The sequence below is a fragment of the Hyperolius riggenbachi genome, chromosome 12, assembly GCF_040937935.1.
Source record: "Hyperolius riggenbachi isolate aHypRig1 chromosome 12, aHypRig1.pri, whole genome shotgun sequence".
In the NCBI taxonomy this organism is placed as follows: Eukaryota; Metazoa; Chordata; class Amphibia; order Anura; family Hyperoliidae; genus Hyperolius; species Hyperolius riggenbachi.
The window spans coordinates 175384874-175405488 of record NC_090657.1 but is presented as its reverse complement, the minus strand read 5'-3'; the positions used below and the strand labels follow the sequence as shown (position 1 = coordinate 175405488).

The 20615-nt window shown below is 47.2% G+C and overlaps 1 protein-coding gene across 4 annotated transcripts in view; it reads right to left on the bottom strand.

Moving 5' to 3' along the window:
* Positions 1–20615, bottom strand: part of KCNQ2 (potassium voltage-gated channel subfamily Q member 2) — a 183771-nt gene that overhangs the window by 63462 nt on the left and 99694 nt on the right. For 3 of the 4 annotated variants that reach the window (XM_068263700.1, XM_068263696.1, XM_068263697.1), the window contains exons 8-10: positions 20035–20129; positions 14794–14817; positions 11232–11300 (exon numbers count right to left, since the gene is read on the bottom strand). In XM_068263700.1, coding sequence (XP_068119801.1) covers positions 11232–11300; positions 14794–14817; positions 20035–20129 — 188 coding nt within the window. The remainder of the gene's footprint in view (positions 1–11231; positions 11301–14793; positions 14818–20034; positions 20130–20615) is intronic. The other variant, XM_068263699.1, reaches the window with a different exon arrangement.

Genomic DNA, 20615 nt, shown 5'->3' with positions numbered 1-20615 from the left:
CTGCTAGTGAATGGCTGCTGCTGACATAGTGGTGACTGTTAGTGACTGACTGCTGCTGGCCTAGTGGTGACTGTAAGTGAGTGACTGCTGCTACTGACATAGTGGCAGCTGCTAGTGAGTGGCTGCTGCTCCTGACATAGTGGCTGCTGCTAGTGAGTGACTGCTGCAGACATAGTGGCGACTGTTAGTGAGTAACTGCTGCTGGCCTAGTGGCTACTGATGGCATAAGTGGCTACCCTTCACTCACCAAGTCCAGGCCCGTGTGTTTGTTTTTCCTCCCCTCCACCGAGACTTCTGTGGCCATTTTCCATAATTACTATAGGACTACACAAAATGGCTGACATTTTCCAGTGTACACTGAGTATACAAGGCCATCTCCTTGTAGTTCTATACTAATTCCTATAGGACTGCAGGGGAGCAGAGGGGGAGGCAGAGCAGTGACACAGGTTGGCCCTAAACATTGGTACATATGGAGCCACAGCAACAGCCCGCATGCAATGAAAATCTCACAAGAGCTTTAAGGGCCACTGGAACAGGCTGGACTTTATACACCCCTGCCGGGGATTTCCGGGTACTCCTCGCTCCTGCCGCCGCTTGCTGGGACCCTTTAGAAGATCAGAGCTGCGCTTCTTTTCAAGGCTCCTCTTCACGGCAATGCTGCACCCACACAAGCTCCACCTTACGGTACAGACACGCGGCCTTACTCATGCTTGAAGGGAAGCACGGCAAGACCAGATTTTAAACAAGCCCTTGTTGGAAATTTTTTAAGGGTCTGCAAGTGACAACGGTGGACAGGAGGCCGCTATGGAAGCCTCCACAGGATCCAGAGGCTTTCCTCTTCTTAGGCAAGTATGTGCTTTTTGATCCAAACTTGAGCTCGGGGTCACTTAAAAGGTTCATTTCATATTTAATGGTATAAAAGTCTATGAAAAAAAGCCTGTATACATTTAATAAAATAAAATACTGTACTCTATTCTGCTGGGTCTAAAAATCATGTTCCGTACAGAAGGTTCTCTTTTTGTTAAGTTCCTATAAATTGCAGTATAGCCTCCTTAAAGTGCACCTCTGCTCACAGAAATCAGACTAGTATTGCTTCACGTGAGGTAAGACTGAACGCCAATAGCACAAAATTATTGCAAATTATTAAATTGTACCCTTCAACTTTTATCCTCACATGCCAGAATAAGAGTCACCTCTCCTCCTGCCCCACAACAAAATGTGCCTTTGTGCCTTCTGAAAGGTTGAACTCCAGTCCACAAGGGGGCCGTACACATTTTTGGCACAGCTCAAATTGATTGATGGGACTAAATCAGGAAGGGTGTGTCTCATCATGTAAAACACAAGTCTCTATTGCCTCAGTCCATTCTAAACACCGGCAAGGATATGGCCCTGGAGGACTGGAGTTCAGCACCTGTGCTTATGCCTGGTACACATCATGCAATTTCTCATCAGATTTTGGGTCTAAATGATTATTTCCGACAAATCCAATCTGATCCCCAATCCTTTTTCTGATTGATTTTGTATAGAAGTGATCAGAAAATCGATCAGAAAAAACGATCGGACCTTTTGGAAATCATAAATGTGATCTGAAATCTGCCAGGAAATTGCATGGTGGGTTCCAGGCATAGGAGGAAGGCACTGCTATGTACACCACTGATGTAAGCTATTGTATCTACTGTGCTTGTGGTGTGTTTGTAGGGGGATGGCAGATGCCTTGTGAACTCTGAAAGAGGACATGCAAATGCATATGTTTAGCATATGCGCAAATGAATTTGGCGCAAGCTAATCCCAATAGTAATTATATTGGTAAATAATGTATTACCAAAATTATAGTATGTAGCACCTATTGCTCGTGGCACACTCAACTTGCAAAACCGATCATGTCACACTAACCATCCTATTTCCTATGCCTAACGCTAACCCTCCTAGCACTACGCCCGCCACTACCCTTCTCAAGGACACGCCTAATACTAAACTTCCTACCGATACGCCTAACACTAAACTTCTTACCGATACGCCTAACACTACCCTTCCTATCGATACACCTAACACTAAACTTCCTACTGATACAACTAACAAGGATACGCCTAACACTAAACTTCCTACCGATACACCTAACAACGATACGCATAACACTAAACTTCCTACCGATATGCCTAACAATGATACGCCTAACACTTAACTTCCTACCAATACACCTAACACTACCCTTCCTATCGATACGCCTAACACTAAACTTCCTACCAATACGCCTAACACTATTCTTCCTACCGATACGCCTAACAAAGATACGCCTAACACTAAACTTCCTACCGATACGCCTAATACTAAACTTTTTACCGATATGCCTAACACTACCCTTCCTACCGATACGCCTAACACTAACCATCCTACTGATATGCCTTACACTTATTGAGACACTGATCCATCAATGGCGATCGCTGTGCAGCACACACGACCTTTGCCAATCGCCAAGCACGTTTACCACCGCTTGCAAATCACCGTGCGGTGCTCACCTAATACTCTAGCCGCTTACAGATCATCATGCCAGACCTAAACAACTCCCAACCACTCTCCTGAGATGCGATGGTAGCTTTTATGCCAAAATGTAACTGCTTCAATGCAAATTGGGATTCTGGGGGAACCAAAACACAGTCAAAATTTAAATGTTAGAGATAATTTATGGCTTATGCCATTGGAGGAGACGAGGAGAGGTACAGAGATGTGGGAAACAGTCCTTACACAGGAAGTATTTACATACCACCCCTATCTGCATGCAATTATAATTACTATGACTAAAGCGTAGAACACACCTTCAATCTTGATTGGGCGATGATTGGCCAATATTACCACCACCATGTAGTGGGAGAGCTTACCTACACAATCTGTATATAGTATTTAAAGAGGAACTTAAACTGCTTCCTGACCGCCTAACGCCAATAGGCTTCGAGAAGCTGGCAGCCCAAATACCACGTAACTCTGAAAGGCGTCAAGTCCTAGGGCGGGATTTTGCAGGGGATCGCACGCTGATGCATGCGCATCTTCGCTGGAATGACGGAGCTCAGTTCCGTCATCAGCCTCCAAGTGGCGATCGCCGCTAGGAGACTGTTAGACTGCGAAACCGATGTCTATTTACATTGTACAGCGCTGTGATCTATGACAGCGATTTACTGGGGACAGCCGTGTCACTCGGCTATCCCCTGGGGAGGCTTAAGAGAAAACAGCTGTCATAGGCTGATGCCTATGACAGCCAATCACTGTCATTAGCTGGCTGGGGGTATGATATGAAGGAAGAAACTTGAACTATGCATAAAAAGAAACAGATAGCGTGCATCTTCCGTCTTAAGCATACATATTTATTCCCAGTGTTCAACATCAAAATGCATTCTGTGCATAGTATATTCCATGATTGCATATAAAGACTGCAAATATTGTGGATATGATACCTTTTGAATCCAGGTGTAGGCCTGTCAGCATGGGAGGTGGGAGTGTGGGACAGATGTGGGAGGAGGAAGGAGGACTCCCGTATGTATGCGGTGGCTTTGCGGCGCCGGCCTGCAGTGGAACACGGCGTGACCAAGCGTCCAGGAGGACGCGAAACAGCCGTGGCCAGGCCCGTTTTCAAAATGGAGGACAGAGAATTCCATTTATCACATTAGACAAATGGGACGCTGGAGAGGATAAAAATTGAGGAGTAGATGGGAGGCAAGTATGACGTGTTTATGTTTATTTTGACTTTTAATTTTCAGTTTAGGTTCTCTTTAACCAAGGATTGAACTCAATCCCAAACAGTAGCGGATACCCCTTTTCACTTGAGAAATCTTTGGGTCTGCATGGCTGATATTGTGGTGAGACCCCTCCCACAGTGTGATGTGATGACCATGGTCCTGACAGTTTCCTGTCTGTGAACCTCATTGCATTGTGGGAAATAACTGCTTTTCCAACTGCCAAGCAAGCAGTATCTCCCTCTGTGCATAGAACTCTCAGTAACAAACATTTTGCACAGATCACCTGGCAGAACTAAAGATGTCACCACCAGTAATACATTTCAGGAGGTAAATCAGGGAGAGGAAGGATTTTACAATGGCCAAACACTGACAATCAGTGTCATTTTCTCTATAGTTCATCTTTAAAATCTGTTGGCCCTCATACTACACGGAGATGGTAAAATCGGCCAATCTAAATTTAAGGTGTGTACCAGGCTTCAGAAGCAGGTTATTTTTGCAGCGTTGTAGCAGGTTTGAGCTGTGCTGAGACAACACCCTACAGATGCCATCAGATACCCGGCAGATAGAAACCGACTATTTTTACTGTCAGAAGCATTCTGCATGCGCCTTCACTTCATTTACATAATAGTTATGGAAGGCGACCGTAAGCGATTCTCATTAGCATAAGCCTACGGCCGAGAAGTCTCTGCTCTCATCAGTGTTCACCTCACATCCATCAGATCACAAGAAGCGATGAGTCATTGCCTAGGAAGCGTTGGCATGGTAACTGCACTCACTCAAAACCATGGCAACCGTGTGTTGTCTGTCTCGTCAACTAAACAGAATAAAAGAAAAGGAAGCTGCCAAAGCTGTACGTGACCCCCATTGACAGAGGTCAGCGACTGTTAAATTATGCAGTTGATTCCATAGCAAGGGGGCCAGCCTTCCTCTGGTACATCATGAAACGGAATACAGAGTGGGAATGCTGTATTAGCTGTATTATTGATGGCCGCCTAGGGCTGTAAGGACGCCACGCTGTACAGCTGACCCCCAGGTGACGAGAATATGAATATTTAGCGCCTGAAAGCCTTCCGAGTCAAAAGAGCAGTGACAATAAAAATGTCATCTTTACAGTGCAATTCTGCCTAAATTGGCAGTTTGATATACGTAGAAATAGATTGTTTTGCAAGTGGCTAGAATGAGGTTGGCAGGCCAGTATTATTAAAGGAAATCTGTAAGAAAACTAAAAACCTCCTCTGGGGGATACTTTCCTTGGGAGAGGGAAGCCTCTGGATCCGAACAAGGCTTCCCCCGTCCTCCTCAGTGCCGGGGATTCAGCGCTGGGAGCCCCCGAACATCAGAGAGGTAAATATTTACCTGCTGCGATCCTGCGCAGGCACAGCAGCAGCTTTCCGATGGGCTCAGGCGTAAATAGCTGAGCTGGATCGGGTCCACTCTACTGCACAGGCGATTTGCGGTAGGTTCATTGCTGCAAATATTGCTGCACCTGCACACCGCTTGTCGGGTGACTTTCACGGGAGCCAGTGCTGGATCCCCCCCAGGATACAGAGGACTATGTAAGCCTCATTAGTAACCCGAGGCTTCCTATTCCCTAGCTAAGTACCCCATGGGGACTGTTTTTGTTCTTACAGGTGTACTCTAAAGCATCTTAGCAGCTGCTAATCAGTGGCCGTCACTGTTGCTGGCATAGTGATGGCTGCTAACCAGTGGCTGTTACTGTTGCTGGCATAGTGGCAGCTGCTAATCAGTGGCTGTTACTGCTGCTGGCACAGTGGTAGCTGCTTATCAGTGCCTGCTACTGCTGCTGGCATAGTGGTGGCTGCAAATCAGTGGCTGCTACTGCTGCAGGCATAGTGGCAGCTGCTAATCAGTTGCTGTTACTGCTGCTGGCACAGTGGCAGCTGCTAATCCGTGGCTGTTACTGCTACAGTGGTGGCTGATAACCTACAGCTACGGTCTGCAGGCGCATGGAGTTAACGACTTTAGAGAGCTTAGGGGGCACCAAAAAGGCTTGGTGGGTCGCATTTGGCCCCAGGGCCAGACTTTGGGCATGCCAGCCATGACGCCTTGTCGGTTCCATCTCCCTCTCCTTATTCCCCCACTGTCCAGCCAGTGAAATGATTCAACCTCCAGGTTGAATGAGTCTTTGACTCTTCTCAGGCGGCCTTCAGAAGTCCTCGAGTCCTTCCAAAGACCAGCGGATCCCTACTGTGCTGATCCCTACCTTCTTCAGAAGCAGTAGAGAACACAAATGCTTCAATGGCCTTCCGAGGACTCTCGAAGTTGGCAAATTTGAACAGGATACAGCAGTGGAACGAGGGGGCAGAGACGACACCAGATACTGTCTAGTTTTCTGCTCCCCCCTCCTGCAGTCACCATGCCAATGTCACGCTCCCTCAAACATTGCAACATCTGTGGCATTGTGCTGTGTGATCAAACTGCACATTTCAGAGTAGTCTTTTATTGTAGCCATCCTAAAGGTACGTACACACGTCTGATATTTCTGCACGACTAGTCGTTAAAACCGGTCGTTTGGACGACAGTTTGGTATGTGTACGAACAACCATTAGACTGATAGCAGCAGTTTTGACTGATCCGCTTGGCGGACCTGTTGGACTAACTGTACACATGTATGGACCTAACTGTCGTTTGAACAACAAACGACTTGTTGTTTGAAAGTCTATTAGTTTGACACTAAAGAACATACAAACAACAAGTCGTTTGATCAGTCATTTGATCAAGTCCATTGTTCTAGCAAGTCCATTGGCCAGTCAAACGACTTGTAAATTAGCTGTAATTAGCATTTGAAACGTTTTTGTCGTCTGTGTGTACAAGGAGTCTGAACCACAAGTCGTTTAAACGTCTGGTTTGAACAACAATTGGGCATGAAATCAGACGGCACCTTTAGGCGAACCTGTGCAATATTCATGGTGTCTAATCAGCACCTTGATTTGCTACACCAGTAAGATGGGACGGATTATCTCAGCAAAGGAGAAGTGCTCACTAACACAGATTTAATGTGGCCATACATCAGACGACTTGGTGGCCAATCGACCATCCGATTCGATTATTATAATGGAATTAGAAGAAAATCAGTGCCACCAAGTGGAAGGAGTGTTCAGGACGAAATTGGTCGCATAAGTCAATCACACATGCTGCAAGATATAGGGCCGACTTGCACGATCGGGTGCGTGGCGGTAACAGCATGCACTTTCGGGATGATCGACCGCAATGAAATCCCCCGCGCTACCCCTCTAATGTTACATGCCCCCACCCTTCCCCAGTGCCTAGTGTATGTTATACATTACCTTTTCGCCGCCTCACTTGTCCCTGCAGGCTCTGGGCGCACTCCACATGGATGTCTAGTAAGGGCGTGCGTGATGTCATACACACAGCCACATTACTAGGAACCGTGTGGCTCACATGTATGTAGAACAGAGTAGGACAAGCAGAGGTTGTGGACAGATAATGTATAACATGCACTAGGCAGCAGGGGGATATCGTCAGCGAGGAGGCCGGATGCGGCATCACAAGGCCGATTCCAGGTCGATTTCAGCATGAAATTGATTGGGAATCGGCTTGCAGTGTATGGGCAGTCAATAGATCTCTCTCTCTAATAAGATTTAAATAGAGAGAGATTTGTCTCTTGGTCGAATCTGCCCATCATCGCTAGATGTGCGGCTACCTTTAGACAGATTTGTGGACAATAATTGAAAGTAATGGGTCTTTTGTGTATGTTGAAAATGCTTCAGTTCTTTGAGTTCAGCTCATGCAAAAATGGGAGCAAAACCGAAAGTGTTGCGTTGATATTTTTGCTCCATGTACTTGGCTTGAGATATGCAAATAATTCCATGCGGATGCAGAATGATGTGAATGTTACCGCAAATCCACGCAGGTGGGAAATGGACCGATTAGTCTATTTACATTTTAGATCTTCAGGTGCACTGCTACGAGGAGATGTTCCTCAAGCGCTTGTTGAAGAAGATTTGACCCAGAGCTAGGTGAAGCGGGAGGCTGCCAGACGTTTAGGGAAGCCCATGGACTATCCAGGGGCTTCTCTGTACTGAGGTAAGTATACATGAGAATCTTGTTATAGTAAACTCTGATATAGTAAGCCTCTGGCTATAGGAAACTCAGTCCTCAGGGCCTGACCATGCACCTGTATGAATTTAAAATGTATGACCAATTCTGACATAGTAAACGACTTGGCCAGGTCCCTTAAAGGTACTCCGAGCAGTGCAGAAACTATGGAAAGATGAATATCATTTTAAAGCTCTCTTGCTCCTCTTTCCAGTGATATATAAACCGCTGCCCTACGCCTTTTAGTTTTCGCTATTTTCGCGATTGAAATTGCCGCGGCCATGATTTCAATCCCGAAAATAGAGAAAACTAAAAGGCGTAGGGTAACGATTTAGGTGTCGCCAGAAAGAGGAGAAAGAGAGCTTTAAAATGATATCCATCTTTCCATAGTTACTTACACAGGACGACACTTTCCCCAGTGTCAGCAGCTCCATTCAGCAGAATGGAGCTGCTGACTTTAAGAAAAAGTTGCCCTGTGTAATACAAGTAACTATGGAAAGATGGATATCATTCTAAAGCTCTCTTTCTCCTCTTTCTCGCGACACCTAAATCGTCACCCTACGCCTTTTAGTTTTCTCTATTTTCGCGGCTGCGGCAATTTCAATCGCGAAAATAGCGAAAACTAAAAGGCGTAGGGCAGCGGTTTATATATCATTGGAAAGAGGAGCAAGAGAGCTTTAAAATGATATGCATCTTTCCATAGTTTCTGCACTGCTCGGAGTCTCTTTAAAGTTTACTATAAAGGGGTTCTATCCAGATTTTTCTTGTTCTTTACATATTTTGTAATTATTTTTATCATTTAGAAGTGTCAAGGTTCATACACACTTCTGGTTAAAGTCAGCTGAGGCGGTCGTTATTGGCCTCCTCAGCCGACAATCAACTTTGTGTATGGCAATCACGAACGCTAACCCACGAGCAATCCGCCCAATGGGTCTACTCACTCAATCGGTGGGAAACTTGTTTGACGACACCACTCCCCTTGCCTGTCGCATGACACTGTCCCTTTGCCCGACCGCCCATAGCTAAAGTATGTGTCATCATGTACTGGCTGGCCCAGCAACGTTGCCCAGGGATTGGATACCGATCCCCGATTAGCAATCTCAATTACAGGTGTGGACGTACGTTACTTTCGTTGGAACTTGATCAAGTTACTGTTTATGTTCCCCTGACCAGGAGTCGTCAGATTTACCCATACATGGAAAGATAATTGGCAAACCGTGGAAACTGGGAGAATAGTCGGAAATCTTTGTGCAACGGCACTGCATAGAACTAAAAGGCAGCCATACACTGGTCAAATTACATCTAGTTGATATCCCAATCTTTTTTATTTTTTTCTGTAGTCAACAGCATTGCTTGCAAATTTTCGCCAAAGTTATTTTCGCATCAAAAATGCTATTTTCAATTTCGAGAATATATTTGCGAAAATACATTGTATTTTCACAATATGGTCAACGGAAATTATTTTTTTTTCCGATGCGAAAACTTGCAAAAAAATAAGATAAAAAATGGCTGTTTTTGTAATGGTCATACGTGACAAGAGAAGAGGTTTGTCTGTGTGGTGAAGTTGCCTTAGCTGAGGAACTGAACTGTGTTCGGAGGACTGAGAGCGTGTCCTAATTTTCATATCTTAAATCAGATGGCTGACAATATACTTTACAAACAAAAACACACAACATAGCGGGAATAATTCACAAACAAGATGGAACCACAACTCATCCCCAACTGCACCAAATAAGAGTTGCTTTAAAGGAAACCAGAGCTGAGTAATAATTAAAGTTGTATACATACCTGGGCCTCCTCCAGCCCCATACACACGGATAGTTCCCTAGCCACCATCCTCAGCCTTCTGCAGCGCTGGCACAGGGTCCCGTAACTTCCTCCAGCTGTGGTCAGTCTGTGCAAGAGAAGTGCGCTCTCTACGTATCTCTGGCGGCTGCTGGAGAGATACGTAGAGAGTGCAAGTCTCTTGCATCAGACTGACTGAGACTGGCCGCAGTTACGGGACCCGGTACCAGCAATACAGAAGGCCAAGGATGGCGGCATGGGAGCGATCTGTGCACATGGGGCTGGAGGAGGCCCAGGTATGTATACAACTTTATTACTCAGCTCTGGCACACTTTAAAGCATATCCGATGTAACTCTAAGGCGAACGAAGAGATACCTGCCTAATCTTGCAGAGGTTCCCCATGTCCTCCTGGCCACCACTGTTGATGCCCCATGGGCGTGTGTATTAGTACGCCGCCAGTGAGCTGGGCGCAGGGTGAGCCGAAGGACGCCACCTACTTCGACCGAAGGACCCGGAAGGAAATCAGACAAGAGCTTGTATTTATGATGGCGACCACGCTCCTCATCATGCACAAGCAACTCTGTGCAACTGCGTAGGCATGGCCATACCCGTACATGAAGAGGAATGGGGTTGTCCTCTTCAGGAGGGTCCCGGGCAGCCATGGTGGTCTTCAGAAGGACACAGGAAGCACCTGGAGGATCTGGGGTGGTGGGGGGGCAGCACGCTGCTCCCTAGCAAGTGCTCTTCCATCTTCTCCAGGAAGACCAGCAGCTGACTGAAGTGCCTGCGGCACTATTGCATGTACCTGGACGTCACAATGCATGCTATATGTCCTCACATTGAAGGAATATCTCGGCCTGTGAGAGCTTGATGGATACTGAGTCAGCTGTGGGTCTCCCTGGAGAAGGCAGCAGAGCATATTCTAGTGGGTTGCTATGAAAAATAGGTGCTTGGTTGCCTTTACCACCTGCCCTGCCCTGATATCGGTGCCACCAATAGACGCAATTTATCGGGTGCTGCAGGGGCCCAAATTAGCTGCTTTGCACCATTGTCTGTACTGTACTCTGTAGAGCGCCACGGATCACCATGTCAATTTATTAAAAATCCTTTGTCACCCTATTTGTGTCTCAAGTTTTATTGCAACAGGTCATTCATTATACAGGACATAAGGGGGCACACTTCCACGGGATGCAGATTATTCAGCAATCCAATCAGTCTTGGGTTGTTATTTGGGCAACAAACATGCTCTTGCTAAAATGTCTTCAATGTTATATCTCTCTAAGGAAAAATTAAGTTATACTTTAAAGTAGGGATGATCAAAGGGATACAAATATTTCAGAGTTTATGAAAATGTATGTCAATTTTTCTGCAAATATATACAGCTTGAAAATGGACCAATCAATTTAAACCTGGGTGGGACTTGACTGGTTTATGTTCAAGCTGCATACATTGGAATAAAAATTTACATAAACTCGGAAGTATTTGCATACCATTGATCATTCCTAACAAAGCAATTCTGAACCACAGCCGACAATATGGCTATAATTTCAAATGACCCCCTTTCACAGTGAATTGTCCTCTATTATTCGGAATTTCAGTTCCCCTCACCCCTTCCCAAACTCAACCCAACATCTGACCTGAATGTCAGTCCCGATTTGCTCTTCAGGTTCCGGAGAAGATCCAGTTGATTGAGCGGTGGGATCAACCTAAGAAAAATATTAAGAAATATGCCATTAAAACCTCACTTCTCAAATCCCATGAGGACTAGGTTGATGGCCACTAATTTGCCTTTTTCTTATGGAGTACGGAGGTCAATATTTCAGCAGAAACGAATTCAAATCTAACTGAATGAACTGGCTGAGGGCCTAGGGTTTGGAAATATACATAATATATGTCTTTTCATGATCCTGACCTACGTGAAAGATGGCGGGGAAAGCCATTTTGTTTCTAAGCAGAAATGTGGAGAAACATATTCGGTGAAGATGATGCAGCATATCCAAGAATGTCAGAAGAGAAATGCCATTTCAAGAGGGGTTAAACCAGAACCAGCAGGCCACAAAGACAAGCGGTAAAATGGGGTTAATTACAACACAACCACAGAACAACTCAAGTAACCAAGCGAGCAATAAGGAAAGACGCCAAGATCAAGCAATATTCAGTCATCTTTTTTTCGAAATGTGAAGATGAGGTTGGGATAGAAATATTGGGCCTGAGCAAAGCCATTGGTACCTCACGGAAACCGCATTCTCACCGGCCATTGGCTTACATCTCCCCGATAGCCATTTTGTTGACTAACCAACAGAAGGCAAGCTATTGGTTCAGGGGGAACCAGTTTAACCTGAATTAAGACAAATATAGAGGCTGCCATCTTGTTTTCTTTATAAAAGAAACCGTCTGGCTTTCAAGCTGACCTATTGGCTTTGGGGACTGGAGTTTTATAGTGTACCCAGGGTGACATGTGACATGATGAGATAAACATGTGTATGTACAGTACAAAACATTAATAACCAGGCTGTTTTACTTGTTTTATTTTGCTGCCTGAAAGAGTTAATTTCTAGGCATGCAAGTGACAGCTTCTGTCTTGTCGGTACCGTGTCGGGAATATAGTAAACATCACTGATAAAAAAAAATTACAGCCATAAAACTTTTTCTGGTACAATACAATTTCTAAAAGCAGGAGGGGATAGAAAAAGTTCAATAGTGTATGCATTTTCATTTAGAGACACTTAATAGGCTAGCACTAAGCAGAGAGCAAATACAACCGTGGAACATTTTATAAAAAAAAGTTATTTTTAGGAGGAGGAGACTAAATACCACTGTTTAGCGCATCCGATTATTTTCACCCCAGGTTCACTTTAAACTCGGATAGATAGGTCTACTTTCTGTGTATCCATAGCTACAAGAACACCGCCAGACCCAGAAAAAAAAAAGAAGGTAAAACCAGTAAATCCTTCAAAAACAAAAATCGGAAAAAGTAAGATAAATCATTAAAAAAAAAAGAAAATGGAAGGGAGTATACAGTCTTTATGAGGCAGTAACAATTTTTTTAAAACAATGAGGCAATATTATTGGCATTTTTACAGCAATGGCCAAGTTCATATTTCTCTCAATTCAGGTTTCCTTTAATATGTGGATGGCTCCTAATAGAGATGGTCAAAGAGATGCTAATGCTGCAGAGTTGATGCTAATATCAGGCAAATTTATGCTGTATGGAAACGGACCAATCTACATTAACTCAAACTCATTAGCATCTCATGGACTACCTCCTGATAAACTGATGTTACGGTGTAAGGCTAGACAAAACGTGTCATTCTAAATTGGAAACGAATCAGGAAGAATTAAAACCAGTTTCAACTTTTCAGTACAAGTTGAAAAGATTATTATGATATGCACTACACAATGACAGATTCCACAAAGCTTTACAGTGTACTGTATAATTCATGTAGACATCTTTTACTCTCACAATCCAATACCACTGCCAGAGTCATGGTCCAATGAGCCGACCAGAGTCATGGTCCAATGAGCCGACCAGAGTCATGGTCCAATGAGCCGACCAGAGTCATGGTCCAATGAGCCGACCAGAGTCATGGTCCAATGAGCCGACCAGAGTCATGGTCCAATGAGCCGACCAGAGTCATGGTCCAATGAGCCGACCAGAGTCATGGTCCAATGAGCCGACCAGAGTCATGGTCCAATGAGCCGACCAGAGTCATGGTCCAATGAGCCGACCAGAGTCATGGTCCAATGAGCCGACCAGAGTCATGGTCCAATGAGCCGACCAGAGTCATGGTCCAATGAGCCGACCAGAGTCATGGTCCAATGAGCCGACCAGAGTCATGGTCCAATGAGCCGACCAGAGTCATGGTCCAATGAGCCGACCAGAGTCATGGTCCAATGAGCCGACCAGAGTCATGGTCCAATGAGCCGACCAGAGTCATGGTCCAATGAGCCGACCAGAGTCATGGTCCAATGAGCCGACCAGAGTCATGGTCCAATGAGCCGACCAGAGTCATGGTCCAATGAGCCTACCAGAGTCATGGTCCAATGAGCCTACCAGAGTCATGGTCCAATGAGCCTACTAGAGTCATGGCACAATATCCCTACCAGAGCCATAGTCCAATGTCCCCACCATAGACATGATCCGATATCCCTACCATAATCATGGTCTGATATCACTGCCACAGTCATGGTCTGATATCACTGCCACAGTCATGGTCCAATATCTCTACCATAGTCATGGTCCAATATCTCTACCATAGTCATGGTCCAATATCTCTACCATAGTCATGGTCCAATATCTCTGCCATAGTCATGGTCCAATATCTCTACCATAGTCATGGTCCAATATCTCTGCCATAGTCATGGTCCAATATCTCTGCCATAGTCATGGTCCAATATCTCTGCCATAGTCATGGTCCAATATCTCTGCCATAGTCATGGTCCAATATCTCTGCCATAGTCATGGTCCAATATCCCAATCCCTACCATAGTCACAGTCCAATATCTCTACCATAGTCAAGGTCTAATAGCACTACCATAGCCATAGTATAATATTCCTACCATAGCCAGGGTCCAATATCCCTACCACAGCCATGGTCTAATTTCTTTACCATAGTATGGTAACTGTAGATTCTGGCGAGCAGAAGATTAATTTATTTGCTAGTATTGGGATGCGGCTGGATTTTCAGCTTTCGCTTTCAAAAGCTTAGTGGACAGATACTGGAAACTTACTCGGAGTTATCTTGAGTAATGTATCCCTAATCCCTGTCCTAGTAACACCACAAGAAACAGGTAAATATTCTGAATGGAAGCACAAACAGAAGTAATAATTCTAACAGAAGTTTTAACTCCTCCTAACACCATCAAAAATGAAGACGTTTTGGCTAGTTTTACACCAGAATAGATCTTGCCTCAGAGCACAAAATGGCCTCTAGGGTGTCCAGGCAACATGTAGGCATGTCACACAAGCGGAGAGACGGACAGGCTCTTCTATCCAGTCGGCATGCGTGGAGGAGGAGCATCTTGCTGATTGGACACCACCATATAATCATACTTGACAATCGCACAGTAGCACCGCCAGATGGTCAGGTGCCCTCACAGTTCCTGTGCGCACACAACATCACAATGGCGAGGGAACAACACCAAAATGCCAGGAAAAGGGGCAGAAGACACCAAGCTCCACATATATCTGTGCCATACCTGGACGCCCCATACGTTTGAGAGCTGCTCGTCAAAATGCAAAGTGTGGGGAGGGAGGAGAAAAAGGAGGAGGGGAAAGAAGCAAAAGTAAAGTCAGGAATTCTCTGGAGGTGTTTAATTCAGGGGTGGGGAGAGAGCAAACATGCCGGGGATACTAAAACGCCAACAGGCCTGAGGATAAAGTCAAGAAGTCTGTAGCTTCAGGCAGTAGGTGTTACTGAATAAACCATGTTAATGCAATACTGTCTCATAGCATGGGATAAGAAAGCTACAGCCACTGTATAATCTACAAAAAGCAGCATGTTCATGAATGAACTCATTTACACATACACACAAAAAAAAAAAAGCTCTAGAGGCAAAATATAAGTACTACATTCAAGTAAAAAAATAAAATAATGAACAACACATATACAGTATAAAAAAGTGGCTCAGAAACTGTCATTTTAAAAAGAAAACATAAAAATTACAAATTATACTTATGTGCAAGCCCATACAAACATATTTACATACACTCAAGGAAACACCTGGAAATGCATATAACCCTACAAGCATACGCAAGGCGCATTCTTGCGCGCACACAAAACAACAAGCACACACACACACACACACACACACACACACACACACACACACACACACACACACACACACACACACACACACACACACACACACACACTTTACTGACAGCAGAGGTCAGCACACACTGCAGCTAGCTTACTATCTCCAGTATGTACAGTATAAACTGTTACTGTGCCTGTACGGATAGTAAACTACCTGCAGCGTGTACCAATCCCTGCTACCTCCAGTATGTACAGTATAAGTTGTTACTCTGTACCTGTACTGATAATAAACTAACTGCAGTGTGTACTGATCTCTTCTACCTCCAGTACTGAGTTCCCATCTGCAGCCAGTCCACAAACGGACATCGGGAGTTGATTATGCAGTGTCGGCTCCGATGGACTGCTGTGGTCTGGCTGAAGCCCGGGGTGGAAGCATTTAAACCATAGGCTATATGGAAACGCACGCTTCTGTCTGGGAAAATCCCAGACAGCACAGAAGTGCGGCTCGCTTACTCCAATGGACCACTTATACACAGACATATAGACACACACACAGCGCCTGCACACAAACCGCACGCTTGCGCATACACACAAAGACACACACACACAGCTCATGTGCGCACACACACACACACACACACACACACACACACACCCATACACAGCTCTCGCGCACACAAACACACCCATACGGGCATACACAAACACACCCATACGGGCATACACAAACACACCCATACACAGCTCATGTGCACACACACATACACAAACCTATATACAGTGCGTGTGAACACACAAACGCGCACACACACCCATACACAGCTCTCGCGCACACACCCACACACAGCACACAAACACAGCCATACACAGCTCGTGCACACAAACACACCCATACGGGCATACAAACACACCCATACACAGCTCTCGCGCGCACACACACACACCCATACACAGCGCATGCACACAAACACACCCACACACAGCGCACGCACACAAACGCACCCACACACAGCTCGCGCACACAAACACACCCATACGGGCATACACAAACACACCCATACACAGCTCGCGCACACAAACACACCCATACACAGCTCGCGCACACAAACACACCTATACGCGCATACACAAAAACACCCATACACAGTGTGCGTCCGCACACACACACACACCCATACACAGCACACGCGCACACACACACACACACACCCATACACAGCACGCGCACACACACACACACCCATACACAGCAGGCGCACACACACACACCCATACACAGCACGCGCGCACACACACATACACACCCATACACAGCACGCGCACACACACATACACACCCATACACAGCACGCGCACGCACACACACACACACACACACACACACACACACACACACACACACACACACACACACACACCCAATACACAGCACGCGCACACACACACCCATACACAGCACGCACACACACACACACACACACACACACCCATACACTGCACGCGCGCACACACACACACACACCCATACACAGCACGTGCACACACACACACACACACACACCAATACACAGCACGCGCACACACACACACACACCAATACACAGCACGCGCACACACACACACACAGCACGTGCACACACACACACCCATACACAGCACGCGCACACACACACCCATACACAGCACGCGCACACACACACACCCATACACAGCACGCGCACACACACACACACCCATACACAGCACACGCACACACACACCCATACACAGAACGCGCACACACACATACACAGAACGCGCACACACACATACACAACGCGCACACACACACACACACAGCACGCGCACACACACACCCATACCCATACACAGCACGTGCACACACACACCCATACACAGCACGCGCACACACACACACCCATACACAGCACGCGCGCACACACACACACCCATACACAGCACGCGCGCACACACACACCCATACACAGCACGCGCGCACACACACACCCATACACCGCGCGCGCACACACACACACACACACACACACACACACACACACACACACACACACACACACACACACACACAGCACGTGCACACACACACCCATACACAGCACACGCACACACACACCCATACACAGCACACGCACACACACACCCATACACAGCACATGTGCACACACACATACACAAACCTATATACAGTGCGTGTGAACACACAAACGCGCACACACACCCATACACAGCTCTCGCGCACACACCCACACACAGCACACAAACACAGCCATACACAGCTCGTGCACACAAACACACCCATACGGGCAAACAAACACACCCATACACAGCTCTCGCGCGCACACACACACACACCCATACACAGCGCATGCACACAAACACACCCACACACAGCGCACGCACACAAACGCACCCACACACAGCTCGCGCACACAAACACACCCATACGGGCATACACAAACACACCCATACACAGCTCGCGCACACAAACACGCCCATACACAGCTCGCGCACACAAACACACCCATACACAGCTCGCGCACACAAACACACCTATACGCGCATACACAAAAACACCCATACACAGTGTGCGTCCGCACACACACACACACAGCACATGCGCGCACGCACACACACACCCATACACAGCACACGCGCGCACACACACACACACACACCCATACACAGCACGCGCACACACACACACACCCCCATACACAGCACGCGCACACACACACACCCATACACAGCACGCGCGCACACACACACCCATACACAGCACGCGCGCACACACACATACACACCCATACACAGCACGCGCACACACACATACACACCCATACACAGCACGCGCACGCACACACACACACACACACACACACACACACACCAATACACAGCACGCGCACACACACACCCATACACAGCACGCACACACACACACACACACACACACACACACACACACACACACACACACACACACACACACCCATACACTGCATGCACGCGCGCACACACACACACACACACCCATACACAGCACGTGCACACACACACACCAATACACAGCACGCGCACACACACACACACACACACACCAATACACAGCACGCGCACACACACACACACACACAGCACGTGCACACACACACACCCATACACTGCATGCACGCGCGCGCACACACACACACACCCATACACAGCACTTGCACACACACACACACACACCAATACACAGCACGCGCACACACACACACACACACCAATACACAGCACGCGCACACACACACAGCACGTGCACACACACACACACACACCCATACACAGCACGCGCACACACACACCCATACACAGCACGCGCACACACACACACCCATACACAGCACGCGCACACACACACCCATACACAGCACACGCACACACACACCCATACACAGCACACGCACACACACACCCATACACAGCACACGCACACACACATACACAGAACGCGCGCGCACACACACACACACACACAGAACGCGCACACACACACACACACAGCACGCGCACACACACACCCATACCCATACACAGCACGTGCACACACACACCCATACACAGCACGCGCACACACACACTCATACACACACCCAGCGCACACACACACCCATACACAGCACGCGCGCACACACACACACCCATACACAGCACGCGCACACACACACACACCCATACACAGCACGCGCGCGCACACACACACACCCATACACAGCACGCGCGCGCACACACACACACCCATACACAGCACGCGCGCGCACACACACACACCCATACACAGCACGCGCGCGCACACGCACACACACACCCATACACAGCACGTGCACACACACACCCATACACAGCACACGCACACACACACCCATACACAGCACGCGCACACACACACCCATACACAGCACGCGCACACACACACCCATACACAGCACGCGCACACACACCCCCATACACAGCACGCGCACACACACACCCATGCACAGCGCGCGCGCGCACACACACCCATGCGCGCGCGCGCGCGCACACACACCCATGCGCGCGCGCGCACACACACACACACACACACACACACACACACACACACACACACACACACACACACACACACACACACACACACACACACACACACACACACACACACACACACACACACACACACACACACACACACACACACACACACACACACACACACACACACACACACACACACACACACACACACCCATAACCAGCACGTGCACACACACACCCATATCCATACACAGCGCGCACACACAGTAACTTATAGTTACCTAAAGTCCCCGAGGGGTCTGGCCGTCTTCATAGGCTGATATGGAACAACAATACACTACGAGTAATGGGAGGGAGTGACGGGGTTGAATGAGAAGATAAAAACGAAAAGGGGGCAAAAAACAAAACAAAAACAAACAAAAAGAATAAAAATTAATGCAATAATAACAAGGAAATCAAACATGGAATTCAAATTAAAATAAATCAAACTGAAAATTCTCAAGCAATGGAAGCATGGTAGAGCGATGGGCGGGGAGGAGAATGGAATTCTGGGGGAGTGATGTCAGAGTAGTGATGTTACGCACACCGCCTCCCCCTCAGCTACCTGTACATGGGCACAGCCACGCTACGCTCGTAGTAGTGCCAGGTGGAGTGCAGGTCCATGCGTGACAGGTTGGTGGCGTAGAACCTCCAAGACGACTGAAAGAAAAATCAATAGATACACACACATTAGATACAATGACTACCAGCCTATGAAATTCATAAACAGTAAACACAGAGGTGCGCAATACAGGCCGGGGCCTTGGGCACTCACACAGCCTGGGACCCCGCTCTGCAAACCAAAAGCCAGGAGGGGCAGGAGCAGCGCAGACAGCCCCCCAAAATGCTCTCACAACCTAGGGGGACCATCCACAGCTACACCAACAACTAAGGAGATTACCCACAAACTTCCTCCCCAAAACATCCCAGGAGGGGCAGGAGCAAAGCAGACAGTCCTCATATGTGACTTGGGGAGGAGGTTTGAGGGTAATCTTAGTGGTGGGGGTAGCTGTAGACGGTTCCTCCAGGTTGTGAGAGCATTTCAGGGGGGCTGTCAGCGCTGCTCCTACCCCTCCTGGGGTGTGGGTTGCAGAGTGGATTCCCAAGTGGTGTGAGTGCCCAGGGCCCCACCTCTATTGCACACTT